This window comes from Daphnia magna, linkage group LG10, assembly GCF_020631705.1.
Source record: "Daphnia magna isolate NIES linkage group LG10, ASM2063170v1.1, whole genome shotgun sequence".
NCBI lineage: Eukaryota > Metazoa > Arthropoda > Branchiopoda > Diplostraca > Daphniidae > Daphnia > Daphnia magna.
The window spans coordinates 1,241,203-1,256,146 of NC_059191.1; the positions used below are offsets into that span (position 1 = coordinate 1,241,203).

Genomic DNA, 14,944 nt, shown 5'->3' on the forward strand with positions numbered 1-14,944 from the left:
TATACCCCATCTACCAAGGGACCGGCTTGCACACCAAACTGTTTCCAAAAGTCAGTACGCCATTCTTTATTTATCTATTTCATTTCTTTCTTTTTAAAAAAAAAGAAAACCATCACCCCATCTGTCACACATCAGTCCGTCTTCTATCATAAAGCTGATCGATAGCGAATGCAAAGAAACAGCTGTCCTGTAAATATTTTATTTTGTCTCGGCGATTTTATTATCAAATTTTTAATCAAAAAAAAAAAGAGACTCGTCTGTTTCTAAAAAAAAAAAAGGGGGGGACGAAGATAAAAGACGGTCCAAGTCAGTCGAGCGAAAATAGGTGGCGCTGGCGTATCGGAGAAAGATGACGCAAAAACTCTTCAATGATGCAACTTTTGCTCCATTGCACCTACAGCGATAGACTTCAGCGGAGACAAACTTTATTGATTTCCCTTGTGGAAGGGTTTCTTATTCACGACTTCCTCAACTCTCACGTTTCCCTACGGTTTAAACACACACACACACACACACACAAATGTGAGACTTTCAAAATTCTACGGAAAGCGTGCGCGTGTTAAAATTGCCGTGGGAAAATTGCGAATTCATTCGATTGGCAAGAGATGATAGATCATCAATGTTTATCAAAGTCTATGCCATTCAACTGATAAGAGATTACTTCATTCGGTCACAGATAAAGCCCCCCCTCAAAAAAAAAAAAGGAAGAAAACTTTAAGGAAAATTGTAATCATCGAAATGGATCTCTTCCTTCTTTTTTTTTTTTCGCCATTCAACGGTTCATAACATATTGGCTGTATTGAAACGTCAAAGTTTGGCGGACAACGACAGATGTTTTCTGCATGTTGACCCTTAAGCTAGAAATCTTTTCATGTCTGAATCTTTTGATCATAGTCTAAAAACTTCCCTATGGGTTTGGTTACTATGACGATGCCCTTTGAATTTCGAACGAAACGCCAAACTTCACCCTCCCCCCTCCAAAAATTTGGTGAAGAAAAAAAAAAGACCGTTCGATACAGTGCGTACAAAAACACAACCAAGTTGCCATTACCATGGGGATGCAAGAACTTTATCCATCATTGATACGACCATCGATATCTATCGCTTTACTAAGACAAGATTCTATTGTTACCATGACGTTACCATTGTTTCGCAAAGTGGAACCGAGTCTACATTTAGAAACATTGCTGACGTCACCAGTAAATGCAAACCGTATCATTTTGAGAGTACCCTACACCAGCTATAAATTTTATGGCCATTTTTAACGACCCTTTCGGTGTATGTGTCAACGCGTTGGAAATGCTTTTATATAGAAGATTTACGATGGAACAATTTTCAGTCTAACAAAATGCTCTGCATAATCGCAATGATGGGTGAAAATATTGGTACGTAAAATTCAACGATCCACATCAGATGGATCGTTCAATTTCATGCAACAAGCCACTTGTGTGATGTGCTTCACATGCCGTGTGGCTGACAAATGTGAACACCTGCGTGTTTGCCCACGATGGGAAGGCAGTGTGTTAATGTGTCACGAAAATACTCTCATGGGATTTCCCAACGTTCTTAACTAACTGACACTGCTGGGTTGATTAAATGAGCTTCCTGGTCTGTTCCGCAAAGCTTTCCCTCGCAAAACGGTTGACTCCATGAGAGTCTGCATCAAAATTGAAATTCAAAATGCCCGATCGAATATTGCACAACTGAACGCCAGCGAGCATTTTGATCGAGAAAAAGCTTTAAATGAAAGATTATCAATCTTACCTTGAATGGTGGTGTGATGAATCTTCTGGCTCAGCTAATCTCTGAATTCTTGTAGATATTGGAATCTAAAATAAACCAGATGAAAAGAAAAAAGTTAAACTGTAAGCTTCAAACTCAGAGAAAACTATTTCATGAGAATCACATTTAAGAAATGCTGACATTATTTAAGTCTGGGACTTGTGGTGAAACTCAACTGTAACTTGTACGATGCAGCTAAAAATTGTACTGCACTTTGATAATTGTCTAGAATGCATTATCTTGAGACAGAAAAACAGTTAACAAAACTTAAAAGGTCCACTGCAAACATTTTTTGGCGAGGTTACCCTTGGTGACGTCACCAACACGTGTGCCGAACAAAATTTGTTTGTCAAGTTTTGGCGGGAATCAGCGAATCACTCTTTTGTTAAATAATCTTTTCCAATAAATGCCACCATCGTTACCACAATCAAACACTTAATTTCGATTCGAAAAAAATTACCTTTCTTCGATGCGGGGAGATTCTGTCGAAGACTTCTTCGACCTCCATCAGACTGACGACCACACGATCACAAGACAAAGATAGGTACTGATCGACTGAAAAGCTGAACTGCAATAACTGAATCACTAAAATGCTAATTATGACTATTCCCATCGTCTGCTTCCTTTGTTGTCAAAATTCCAATTAGTTCTATTTTTAAAATGTTTGGCGGTTTGGGTTTGTAATTTTCAATATAAATTTTGACAATTTTTGACAAAAAGTAATAATAACCGAATAACTCTATGCCAATTGAATGTATTTTAACATGCCTACTTGAAGCATGGTGTAAAAGGGCCCTTTTACACCATGCTTGAAGTTTAACAAATTTCTTTGTTGGCAACCATGAACCAGATTTTTGTAACTTACTTAAATGATAAATGGTTTAATATGTTTCGATCAAAATATGTTTAAAATAAAAAAATAAGCAGAGTTATTTTTATTATCAATAGAAGGCTAAATAGACGATGCAACCGAGTCCACCCCTTATATCGTATGCCGCTTTTTCTCGTGGCTATTTTTGGCTATCATCATGACTCACGAATCAAATCTAGATCGATATTAAATGGGGCATATTTGCACGCCCAAACGATATGTTGTTACCTATTGAACAAGCTTTAAAAAGGTAAAGACGAAATACCATAGCTCATGATTTTTGGAAACCAACCTTTATATTTTTTTACCATCGGCATAGTGTTTGATTGCTGACAATGCTGGTTACATTCTATCCAGAAATTTAATTTCCCACTGAATAGTTTACCCATTTTTAATTATGACTAATCTTCTCATAATTCTTGAATCCCTATACAGTTACATAAAAAAACAAAGCTTTTTTAACTCCCAGCTTTCTATCAGCCATTTGTTGACTGGTCACAACAATTCAGGTTTGGCTTAGCCATGGGTTCTGAATTGGGTATTCCATAGTTTGGCATATACACTATTGGCGGTTGCAAGCAATTCGGGATGTGTCCCTCTCTCCACTATACGTCCGCCTTGGAGCACAAAGATTTCATCTGCATCAATCACAGTGGTCAATCGATGAGCAATGCAGATAGAAGTTCTATTGGTTGTCGCTCTCTTCAATGCTTCCATGATGTTCTAATGATGAAGAAGATACTTCAGTTAGTCTGCGTACGACTGACTATTCAAAAACTTACACTTTCGGTTACGGAGTCTAAAGACGATGTGGCTTCATCGAATATCAGGATTGGCGAGGTTTTCAATATTGCTCTAGCGATTGCAACTCGCTGCTTCTCTCCACCAGACAGTTTTAGCCCTCGTTCCCCAACCTATTGATAAGAATAAATCGTAATTCAAATACGTCTAAGGCTGGTATAAAGACTCTGAGCAAACCGATGTGTTGTACTGCATGGGCCAAGACATGATTGAATCATGAATTCCAGCCATTTTTGCCGCTTGATGAACCTCTTTTTCATTTTTTTCAAAGTTGCCGTAATGCAAGTTATAATATATGGAGTTGTTGAACAGTACAGGTTCCTATTCATCAAAAATGAATCTAAGAAATGCAGCCTTAATTGTTAGGAAGTAATGATTAAATAATACCTGTGGAACAATAGCAATTGACTGACGAAGACTGTCAACATTAACAGCACTGATATCTTGTCCTCCAATCAATATCTTTCCTTGTTGGGGATCAAACAAACGATAAAGAAGCCTTATAAGCGTCGATTTCCTATAAAACAATGAGCTGGTTAATAGCCATGATAAATTAATTATCTGAAAGTATCTTTAACGGTAGAATGGAAAATGATCCTGTTAACAAAAAGAGGAGATGAAGAAAGACGCAAGAAACAAAAGCTGAAGAGGGCAGGGATTTTGTTTCTAACTGATTATCGGTAACGCTTTCTAATGTGAAGACAGCATTAATAGGATGGATTAAATTACCCGGAACCTGAGCCCCCAACCAAGGCAACCGTTTTCCCAGCTGGAACTGTGAAGTTTAAACCACTAAAAATTTCTTTGTTCCCGCCATAGTGAAAATGCACGTCTTGGAATTCGATCGTGGCTTCTTTAAAAGTTTCCAGTTTCAATGAAGGTAATGCGGTCGTGACCTTACAAAGCAAATAGAGAACGTAGAAACATAATTTAGAGTCCTATCTCAACGATTTCGAGTAACTTAATTAACTTACAGGAATCGAAGATTTAACGTTTTGAAGTGCAAAAAGAACCTTTTGTGTTCAAAACAGCAGACAATTTATCATGTAAAAAGCAGTATGTAAATTTATTATAATATGAAAATACAAACCTGCATGTCAATTACTGCTTGACGTACTTCCCGGTACACGGAACCAAGAAAATTCAACGGTAAAGATAGTTGGAAAAGAAGACCATTCACCATAACAAGATCTCCAACTGTCATTTGCCCTATAACGATTGACGAAGTAAGTAAAAAATAAATTCAAAGAACAAAGATTCAAATAATGTACCATTGACAATTTGCTTCGCTGAAAGCAGCATCACTGCGGTCAGCGCAACACTGAAAATAGTTTGCTGTCCAAAATTTAACAGAGCAAGGCTTGAATTTGTCTTCAGAGAGGCAGTTTCGTATTTTTTTAGTGACTTGTCATATTCTTCGGCTTCAAATTTTTCGTTGTTAAAATACTAAATAGCGGGGGGGTTATAAATTAAAAGAAAGTCCAAAACAGATGTGCTATCTTCCAAAGGTTGGATAAAAGTTTACCTTCACAGTTTCATAGTTCTAGCCCATTACACGGGTAAAACAAGAAAACGTTAGTTTCCATAAAGCCTTAATTGAACGAAGAATTGTTTTACGATCAGTGAGTCAATAGCCTTGTTTCCTGCTTCATTCTCTGCTTGATTCATGGCAATTCTGAAACGGGTTCGCCATTGGGTGACTGCCAAAGTATATCCAGTATATAGACCAATGCAACTAAGCGTGATAGTGGCAAATTCCCAACCGCATCGCATTCCCTGTAGAAAAAAAACAAAAACAAAAAAAAACAAGTTACAGTGAGATGTTAGTGATGATTATTTTTCAGTTCTGCAGTTGACTACATTTTCCGCTTACCAAAATAGTGCTTACGAGTGACACCTCAAAGATTGTGGGCACGACATTGAAAAGTAAGGCAGCTAGAAGAAAATTTATGCCTCGGCTGCCGCGATCGATAGCCTTTAAAAAAAGATATTAGAAACACATTTTTCAGTTCAAATTCTTGCATTAATATAAAATTTTTATTTCTACCTTCGAAAGGGCGCCTGTTTGGCGATTTAAATGAAAGTTCAGGTCTAAATTGTGAAGGTGCATGAAGACATTTTTGGCTATTTGTCGTACTGAATGTTGTGATACTTTTGCAAACACTGCGTTGCGAAGTTCGTTCATACCCGAGGCCCCGATACGAGCAATACCATCTACAATAAACTTTGAAGTCATAGGGAGTATGTTGAAAAAGAACAATTTCACTTACAGGCAGCTAGAACGGTGAATACAGCTGTTGTGATAGTTGCTTGAGGGTCACCCATGTGCAAGGGGGAGTCCAGGTGTGTATTGAGCAGATCCACAGCATGTTTAAATAGGAACGGAACACCAACATTTAGTAATTTAGCAGAAACCAACAATCCTGACGCAAACACAACTCTGCGTTTAATTTCCCAATTATCCTAGAAATAGAATTCAAAATAAAACAATAATTTAGAACATTTTTTTTTTTCATTAATTTTTTCATTGTATATACTTTAGGCCAAATGTATCTGAACAAGTATTTCACAAGCTGTGGACCTGAAACAGGCCCAACATTGTTACCGATGAATTCATGTGAATGGGATGAACTTCCATGGGACTGCAATTGGATTCCAGTCTATGTATGTAAAGCATTTGTTTTGTTATGGGGCCAAAAGACTTAGCTATACCTACATACTTTCCAGTTTGGTGTAAGTGAAGGGTTCAAAAGCTTTGAATCATGTAAATAGGGAAGATATTTTTGTTTAACATTATTGCATACAGTACCCCTGTGATATCTATTTGCTCTAGAGATTTTCAAGCATTGAAATGCAGGCAAAATGTTTTTTGTAACACAATAAGTTTGTAGGGACGTATTTTGAAGTATCCGCCTTCGGAAAATTGATAAAGGGAGAGTTGATGCCATTAGACCTAATTTCGACTCGAAATAAGTATCTTTATTAAGGGCGCATTTTAATGTAAAACACCATTCGGTTTAAAAACATAAACAAGTCAGAGGGATAGGGACAGAGCCGATTCATACTCCAGGAAATCACCAGAGCAGACCATTCCCAGGAAAAACGTCCGCGCATGTTAGGTTTCCTTACCTACGCGTGGCGTGAAACAACACACCCGCAAGAGGCGCTTCCACCGGGCGGAAAATCACTCTTTCACCCCGACCGCCCCGACCCAAAACCCCCGTTTTTTTTTATAGTAATCCCCACAAGAGGGTACCCCTTTTTTGAGAGGGAAAATAGCCATAATGGAGGAACCAGGGGTTTTTGACTCTAGTCCGGTCGGGCTAGGTTTTAACCCCAAACAAATTGTAATAAGTTTATTTTTACATGAGCTGTGTTTATATCCCTTTGATCTATGCCCTGTTAAAAAGCTCCCGAAAAATATTAATATTTAGTGTACTTATTTTAATTTTTAAAATATGCGTGTTTTTGTGAATCGATTAAAACTATTAAAATACAAGAAAATAGAAATTTGAAAAAATGAACTTTGTTAGTTATTCCCTCATTTATATTCTGGCAAAATTTTGTTTACATAACTTTAAAAGTGTGAAATTGACAGCCACTTTTAGCTGGTCACCTCCTTTTTTTCCCCCTTAAAAAAGCGTCCGTGTTTTACACGGCTCTTATGTAAAAAGCATGACAACGAAAATCGTTGCCGATAGTGAACTAGAGTTCGCTGCTCATCCGTTAAGGTCTCATTTTAATCGGCGGTTTATCTTTTACCACCCCAATAAATGATTCCCGGGAGCTAGTTTTACTTTTCAAGTTATTTCATGAAATATAAACCCAATTTTCCCCAAATTTTCTTACTACACGTTCTAGTTTCCGTCACACCCGCAGTGAGCGCTGTGGCGTTCTGTTTTGTTTTTTCTTTTTCTTTTTTCTTCACTAATTTTCACACTAATTTTCACAATTTTCTTCACCATCACTCAAATTGCATATCACACATTTAAAGATATCTGGTGCCATTTTTGAATTTCAAAAAATGTAAACAAAACAGAACGTCACAGCGCCTACTGCGGGTGTGACGGAAACTAGAACGTGTAGTAAGAAAATTTGGGGAAAATTGGGTTTATATTTCATGAAATAACTTGAAAAGTAAAACTAGCTCCCGGGAATCATTTATTGGGGTGGTAAAAGATAAACCGCCGATTAAAATGAGACCTTAACGGATGAGCAGCGAACTCTAGTTCACTATCGGCAACGATTTTCGTTGTCATGCTTTTTACATAAGAGCCGTGTAAAACACGGACGCTTTTTTAAGGGGGAAAAAAAGGAGGTGACCAGCTAAAAGTGGCTGTCAATTTCCCACTTTTAAAGTTATGTAAACAAAATTTTGCCAGAATATAAATGAGGGAATAACTAACAAAGTTCATTTTTTCAAATTTCTATTTTCTTGTATTTTAATAGTTTTAATCGATTCACAAAAACACGCATATTTTAAAAATTAAAATAAGTACACTAAATATTAATATTTTTCGGGAGCTTTTTAACTGGGCATAGATCAAAGGGATATAAACACAGCTCATGTAAAAAAAAACTTATTACAATTTGTTTGGGGTTCAACATACACTTTTTGCTAGCCCGACCGGACTACTCTGTATGAAGGCAAGAAATGCCATTTTCATGCAAAATTTGAAACTGCTCCACCCTCCTTTGTCGTTCAGCCGAAAAAAACGGGGACTCGACCGCGGACTGCTCCGTTATTACCTCTACAAAAGGAGAACAATTTCAGCGGCACAGCATCGAAAATAAGAAAAACGAACAGTTGACCGACCGACACTTTTTCTGAGATTTTACCCCATACATGGCGTTGATGGCGCGGTGATTTTCGGAGTGTCGGCACTAATCTCTCGTTCGATCGGGATTTTCGTGGCACTGAAGAAAATGATGAATTGATCGGATTGGAATGATGGAAAAATCGGATTGGATTCTTTTGTCATTGAATTGCCCAGGTGATTTTGTCATTGAATTGAAAAGGTTGTTTGTGCATTATGGGTCATTGAACGAGATTGGGTCAAAAGAAGGGGAACGGCCATATCTCCGAAATCACGTGGAAATCATTCGACCTTCAAAATTTCTTTCCTCTTCCCTAAACTTTTATTCCGGGAAAGCTAAAATTCGGATCGTGTCAGTGTGTATTTAACGCGTTAACCAACGATTTACTTCAGTCTTGCTAAGGTCTTCCACTGATCATGTACTGTCTTATCATTAAATCAGGACGCTTCGCTAGCCAGTTAAGTTTAGAATTTAGAATTGTTGGTATCGTTTGTGTTTTATGTATCAAGTTCATATAGTTGTATTATTTTCCTCATTGGCCATATTTCAACCATGCATCTAAAATTCCTTGATATGGGATTGGATTCATCAACTGTTTGTTCCTTTCGTGTTATTGGGAAATTATGTGCTATTAAAACATCTTATCGATTCGATTATACATAACTGGGTAGTTAGCAACTTATCTGAAGATAAAAATCCTTGCGAATTTTTTAATGCCCCCTCTACCTGGAATTTCCAGCCACGTCGAAGACAATCCATTCCCCAGAAGCTCATCTGGACAAGTTGGGTCGTCACGCCGACATTAAGGGTTGAAAGTTCCAGTGTGTCAATTGTAGCTGTTCGTTGTCTCATTTCCTAGGGGATACTGATAGCACATTAAATTTAATTATAACTACGAAACGCCGGCCATGCTGGAGGATAGCAATATAATCTTTATATACTTGTTGCGAGAATCTTATTCATTCTGATGATTGTAGCCGAAATTTAACATGTGCGTGTATTCTACAACTCTCATTCCGAAAATCCCGAAATTGTTGTAGAAATAATGCAAAGGTACTATATTAGTACCACCTGGATGATAAAATATTTTTGATTTATATCCCTTCATTTTATTCCTTTCCAATACCTTTGTCGCAAAAAATTAGAAAACACTTCAAGATCTCGCAACATTGGCTCTTTCTTATTCGGCATTTGCGTATGCTAACATCTTTTCAGCTCTGTATATAATTGTTCCTGTTCATTATTGGTTATTGTCACATTAGACAATAACATATAAAATCAGTACCACATAGTTTAAAGAAAACTTGGATGATCAATATGCAAAAAAAGATGTAACCATGTAAAAAAAGTAAATAAAACTTACAATCTTGTCAGTGCAGGTTTCCCAAATAACGATTACTTGCATTTTTAAAAATTCACATCCTAAAAGCCAGAACAAATTAGTTGTCACTGTAAAATGATAAAAATTAGAAAAAGACATTAATTGTTAACAAAAAAGTGCCAATTGTAACAGAATAAAGCTAATCTTTAACTCTACTTATTGCCAAACAATTAATTTTCAACATAATCATATTGCATCATGAAATAGCATTTCCAAGAAGAAAAACTTAGAGCTTGTAAAGTGAGACTGCTAAAGATCAGCATACAAAAAATTCATAATGGTGAATTATGTGCTGTTAGCCTGTTACTTATGTATAACTTGTACAACATTCCACTTGGAAAATTAACTTTTCAAATTAATCAAAATCATACTTGTTTTTTATTGTCCACATACTAACCACTGATTTTTACCAAGGCAGCCATCTGTATGGTACTGTATGTCAAAATTAATGTAAAAGCTCAAAAATTAAGGGCAACTTTTAAGTTAATGAAAGTTAACAATTGCTCACAAGTTTACAGTCAGTATGACGGCCTAGCCAACAAAACTAACTTCTTCTGCTACCACGTTTGGCTTTCGACCCCTATCGCCATAATAGATTTTTATATCACATTTATTTTAACTGTATCACATATTCAAAAGTACAGTGTGGCACCCAGTTACCCAAAAATTGGTACGGTTCTCCTCGCTAATACCATTTACCCATCACAAACTCAAATCCTTTGTTTACCAAACACCAGAATTAAGACTACCACACCACGCGGAATACTAAATGAGGAGAAAGAGTCAAAGAGTTTCTGCTGGAGACGGTCTGCCAAACGATATAGCCATCTATTGGTAAGGTATTTAGTTTTATAACATTGGGCTTCAGCGATTGCCATCTGTTGGTACGGATTGACTGAAGCACTTTGTAAATATGTCGGGATTAGAATAAGATGTGGAGATTGTGTAACACGTCGGGCCTAGAATAAAAACTGCCATATATATTGTTGCATGATTGACTGTTTCATTTTACGAACACAACATGGAATTGCTGAAAGTGAAAAACTCTTTCAGAGTAAAAAGTATTGAAAGGTGTGGGTAATGTGCAGTCATGTTGAAAAACCAAATTTTTCTAGTAGTTTTTCTGAACCGAATAATTTTGTTGATGCAAATACTGTCCCGTGAGTGCTATGCTTGTACATATATGCAGGGTCAATAATGGTATGCAAAATCCCTACCCCAGTATGCCATTGGTTTTTAGCAATGAAGATGTCACTTCTAGAACAGGTTTTTTCTTTGGTAAGATCCATGCAGATCGGCATTCCTGTTTTTGCGACGCTAAGATGCGTACGATTCTCCAAATTTATTCTCAGCATACTGATTACCTTCACGTTTAAACCAGAACACCAAAATTACTTAACTAAAGGACCATCTTCATCTACTAACTACACGACGATGGAGAAACCTAAAGTAACCAAAGCAAAAGTTGTGCGTTGGTCTAGGAAGAGAACCACGACTCCGCAAAGAAACAAACCAGGAGCAGAAGTCGCACCCAAGTGGAAGTGGATGTTGGCGGAATTTTCCATGGAAAATCTGAGACAGGTAAAGCTAAAAATGGTTATTGAGGACGTACGCACTAAACTGAAATTGGCAGAAATGAGAACTAACAGGCAACCCCTGATGGCCCGTAAACAGTTTGCAGCATCCTCGCTGAAGCATGATAGACTTGATAGATTACGTCGACAAGTTAGATTAAAGCAAACAGAATTGCTTGAGACTGGAGAGCAGACGAAAAAGGACGTAAAGCTCTGCAATAATCTAAAAATGTTGCTGACAAATACCAAGAAACAATTTACAAGAACGAAAAGAACAGTAAAAAGACGGGTACTTAGATTGAACAAAGTTAACCAACCAGAAACTGATTGTAGCACGTTGTTTGCTGTCTTCCATGACGTCATTGTAGAAACACCAACAACCAACGAAGCTGATAGACTTCAGACCGAAGTCATTAGTTTGGTTGAAACGCCCGAATCCTTGAAAGCCGAATCCCTACAATCAGGAAGTAAAACCATCCAAGATGAAGAACTATTCGAACAAGAAGAAGCGAAGCAAAATCTGGATCATCCGTTGTCCCATTATTACATCAAAGGTAGCCATAATACGTACCTTCTGGGAAATCAATTGACTAGCGCCAGCACGATAGACGGATACCGTCGAGCTATAGCAAATAAATGTAAATGCCTCGAATTGGATTTACACGACGGCCCCAATGGCGAACCTGTCATCTTCCATGGATGGACTTTAACTTCCCGGATTGTTGCCCGCGAGGTCTTAGAGGATGGCATAAAACCAAATTTCAATCAAGACGACCTTCCCTTGATCCTGGTAATGGATGATCACATAAAATCTATCGAACAGCGTCAAGTCTTCATTAAACACTTGCACGATATTTTAGGTCACTTTATCTATGTGGGCAATACTGAAGAAATGGCCTGTCTTCCATCGCCGAACCAACTAAGAGGCAAAATAATTATCCATGCACCAAGAGCGAAATGGGGCGATCTGGCCAACATTTGCCAGGCCGTCCCTTTCCCACCTCGTGCGTTAGACAAAAACCCTGAAATCGGAAAATGGTTTGAAGCCTCTTCTTTATCTGAGCACCAACTCAATCGGCTGTTAAAATCCAGCACAATCGATAAGTTGATGGGAAACGGAAGAATTGCCGAAATGAGTCAAAAACGAAAGATGCGTGAAATCACAGCTAACCGTTTAATCAGGTACTATCCCGGAGGCCAGCGACAATTATCTGGCAATTTTAATCCGATTCCCGGAATGAATGCCGGGTGCCAAATAGCTGCTATGAACATTCAAACCAAGTGCAGCGATCTGGCTATTTACGAAAGCAGATTCATTCACGCTGGAAACTGCGGCTATGCCCTGAAGCCCGAGTTTCTTCTTGACCAGACCGCTCCTCGTATCAGCCCTAAACGTATCGTTATCAAAGTCATCAGCGGACGCAATCTTCCGCAAACGGGCAAACGAATACACACGTACGTCAACATCCGCGTTCAGGGGGAAAAAGAAGACAAAACGGAAAAGGCGACCAGAAAAGTAAACGATGATGGACGCAATCCGAAATGGGAAGAAGAGCTCAGATTCGACGTACGCGTTCCAGAACTCGGATTTCTCCTGTTTCAAGTGAAACGCTCGCAGTACTTTGGCTTGAAACGTGCGTGCATAGCGTCGTATGCTGTCCCGGTGGTTAATTTAGTTAACGGGCCTTGTTCTATCCCTCTGCATGATGAGAACCTCGTCCCACTGGACAAGACTTATCTTTTAATCCAAGTAACGATATCGGACAGTTCGTCGGCCTGAAATTAATTCAGCTTTGGAAGCTACACACCAATACGTGCAGTCAACAGACAGGAATTGCCGTCCTCCCAAACATTCAGTAATTGATGTGAAAACGTGAAATTGTTTGATCGGTAAATAATACATCAACTTAAACAATTTATTATTCAATATTATTCGTTATTTTTTTTTACTATTTAAAGGAGGTCACGTCCCCGAATGTGCAAACAGTGATGCTGCAGCTCGTCGAAAATGGGTAATAAACGAAAGCAGGAAAGGTCTTGAAAGCTTAAAACGAACGGACGGGCTTTAGTCAGTGTAAGAAATCCTTAAAATCTGTAACGTCATAACTATTTGATGGTCTGGAAAATCTAAATGGATTAGGATTCTTTAAAAAAAACAGTCTTGGCATGCAAGCAGCTATTAAAAATCAACGATGAAAAGTGTGAAAGAGGAAAAGGATACGACGGCCATGAATCAGGTCTGTATTCGTAATCAGACAAGAGTTCCAGCCATCGCCTTCGTTCAAAGTGAAATTCTCTTTACGTGGCTGGTTATATAGATGCGAATTAACAGTTTGCTGCTCTGGAAGGGTCCAAAATTTCATTTGCATATCCAAGTAATGCGTCCTAAAACTCTACTGGGCAGTTTTGTTTTGCTGGAGGCGTCTGGACGTTCGTTCCTGACGATGATTTACGTTTTGAGGAACGTTGGCGGAACCCATGCACAGCTGTTTGCAATAAACGACGTCAAAAGGGTTACACACAAAAAAGAATTTGCCAAATTGTAGGTATACTTTTAAAAAGAATCATTTTAGCTTCACTATAATTCATAAAATCTTTTCCGATTGACACTGTAAAAGAAAAAACGATCGACTAAAACCCACGTGATTCATGGTGTTGCGGATCACGACCCGCCACCTGACGGACAATTAACTAGGTCGGGCCGACTAGTTCGCAAGCCCACTATTTTTGATTTATAGTATGTGTAAGGCCGCCAGGGGTGCTGTGTTCAGCGTCTTCTTGGTGGCCGATCTCGGTTAATGTTCCTTCTTCGCAATTGTTCAACAAGGTAGAGCAGACGCTATTATAAGTTGTGTCAGAGTCTGAATAAAAGCTAGAGAATCAGCAACAATTTACCTGAGTCAAGTGTCTTCAAATCAGTAATTACTTATCAGGTATTATCAGTAAGAGTAATTATTGTCAATGGTCCTTCGAAACTAACTAGTTTTTAAACAGAATTCTGTACAACTCGATTAAGTAACACTGCTAATAGGTCAAGCCACGCTACAGTCGTGTCAAAGAAAGAGTGTTGAGCACCTTGCGTAAGCATTAGTTTTAATATACTTGATAATTTACACTTATTTAAGTATTGTCGTCCTAACTATCACTCCCTTTTTGAAAGAAGTTAGTCTAAAAGCTGAATTCAGCCACTCCAGGGATGTACCCGAGAAGAACTCCAATTAGTCATGAAGTATCTCAGCGTATCAATGTAATCTAAGTTACAAGATAGTTCTAAGTTAGTGTGTTAATCCTTCTGCAAACAGTATCTCAACAGAATCAGAAGACTTGGGGCATATCATGCTCGCATCAAATTTGGTGAATTTGGCCCAAGTCTCACCGAACCTGTAGAACCTGAATACAGGCCATTGCCCCACGGTGTAACAATTGATGCAAAACTAGGTGCCTACGAAGAAGGTTTCTATAGCATTGCAATCAAGTATCTTCCCCGTGACGAAGCTGTTGCCATCACCAACATCAGAGTGAATGCTGACTATAGAAGATATCTAAACTTCCTGAGAGGATTACCGACTCGTGAGCCAACGCCAAGGGAACAAATTCATCCAGAGATTCCCTTGCCAGCTGTGCTCCAGCACCCAACACCACGTGAACCAGACTACGGAAGCACTCCGATTGCAAGGTTTTACGGGTACCAAGGACCTAGAAGCCATCCGAGGTCGC

General features: G+C 38.4%; 3 protein-coding genes and 2 long non-coding RNA genes across 6 annotated transcripts; 2 read left to right on the plus strand and 3 right to left on the minus strand.

The window, feature by feature from the left end:
* Window positions 1–2,786: 2,786 nt before the first annotated feature.
* On the minus strand, window positions 2,787–6,563 carry LOC116932674 (iron-sulfur clusters transporter ABCB7, mitochondrial). Of its 2 annotated transcripts, XR_006652176.1 has the most exons (16): window positions 6,175–6,563; window positions 5,992–6,114; window positions 5,725–5,917; window positions 5,502–5,668; window positions 5,328–5,429; window positions 5,072–5,230; window positions 4,980–4,997; window positions 4,726–4,900; window positions 4,545–4,663; window positions 4,429–4,467; window positions 4,184–4,350; window positions 3,842–3,971; window positions 3,632–3,775; window positions 3,436–3,567; window positions 2,946–3,376; window positions 2,787–2,893 (listed from the first exon to the last, which is right to left on the minus strand). XR_006652176.1 is itself a non-coding variant. In XM_032940457.2 (15 exons), the coding sequence occupies exons 1-15, from the start codon at window positions 6,400–6,402 to the stop codon at window positions 3,170–3,172; spliced, it is 2,103 nt and encodes a 700-aa protein (XP_032796348.2). In that variant the 5' UTR covers window positions 6,403–6,563; the 3' UTR covers window positions 2,928–3,169. The 2 variants fall into 2 exon arrangements, 1 of the variants encoding a protein (XP_032796348.2); XM_032940457.2 differs by lacking the exon at window positions 2,787–2,893 and having other exon boundaries at window positions 2,928–3,376.
* Window positions 6,564–7,880: 1,317 nt separating this feature from the next.
* On the minus strand, window positions 7,881–9,777 carry LOC123477031. Its single transcript, XR_006652182.1, has 5 exons — window positions 9,636–9,777; window positions 9,399–9,505; window positions 9,214–9,343; window positions 8,271–9,137; window positions 7,881–8,205 (listed from the first exon to the last, which is right to left on the minus strand). It is a non-coding gene; the product is annotated as an uncharacterized LOC123477031 (long non-coding RNA).
* A 660-nt stretch (window positions 9,778–10,437) lies between these two features.
* LOC116932679 (1-phosphatidylinositol 4,5-bisphosphate phosphodiesterase delta-4) lies at window positions 10,438–12,226 on the plus strand. Its single transcript, XM_032940492.2, has 3 exons — window positions 10,438–11,234; window positions 11,287–12,017; window positions 12,088–12,226. The coding sequence occupies exons 2-3, from the start codon at window positions 11,289–11,291 to the stop codon at window positions 12,148–12,150; spliced, it is 792 nt and encodes a 263-aa protein (XP_032796383.2). The 5' UTR covers window positions 10,438–11,234; window positions 11,287–11,288; the 3' UTR covers window positions 12,151–12,226.
* Window positions 12,227–12,359: 133 nt separating this feature from the next.
* On the plus strand, window positions 12,360–13,007 carry LOC123476920 (1-phosphatidylinositol 4,5-bisphosphate phosphodiesterase delta-1-like). Its single transcript, XM_045179926.1, has one exon. The coding sequence runs from the start codon at window positions 12,360–12,362 to the stop codon at window positions 13,005–13,007; it is 648 nt and encodes a 215-aa protein (XP_045035861.1).
* An 869-nt stretch (window positions 13,008–13,876) lies between these two features.
* LOC123477030 lies at window positions 13,877–14,265 on the minus strand. Its single transcript, XR_006652181.1, has 2 exons — window positions 14,123–14,265; window positions 13,877–14,034 (listed from the first exon to the last, which is right to left on the minus strand). It is a non-coding gene; the product is annotated as an uncharacterized LOC123477030 (long non-coding RNA).
* Between the last annotated feature and the right edge of the window lie 679 nt (window positions 14,266–14,944).

Bases quoted from the DNA above. Each gene is read 5' to 3' on its own strand.
- LOC116932674 (XM_032940457.2), bottom strand. From the start codon at position 6,402: ATGGCATCAACTCTCCCTTTATCAATTTTCCGAAGGCGGATACTTCAA. The intron at 5,669-5,724 runs GTAAGTGAAATT...AGTTTATTGTAG, and splicing joins ATTCACCGTTCTAGCTGCCT to ATGGTATTGCTCGTATCGGG. The intron at 4,664-4,725 runs GTACATTATTTG...CAATCGTTATAG, and splicing joins AGCGAAGCAAATTGTCAATG to GGCAAATGACAGTTGGAGAT.
- LOC116932679 (XM_032940492.2), top strand. From the start codon at position 11,289: ATGAGAACTAACAGGCAACCCCTGATGGCCCGTAAACAGTTTGCAGCA. The intron at 12,018-12,087 runs GTAATGGATGAT...ACGATATTTTAG, and splicing joins ACGACCTTCCCTTGATCCTG to GTCACTTTATCTATGTGGGC.
- LOC123476920 (XM_045179926.1), top strand. From the start codon at position 12,360: ATGAGTCAAAAACGAAAGATGCGTGAAATCACAGCTAACCGTTTAATC.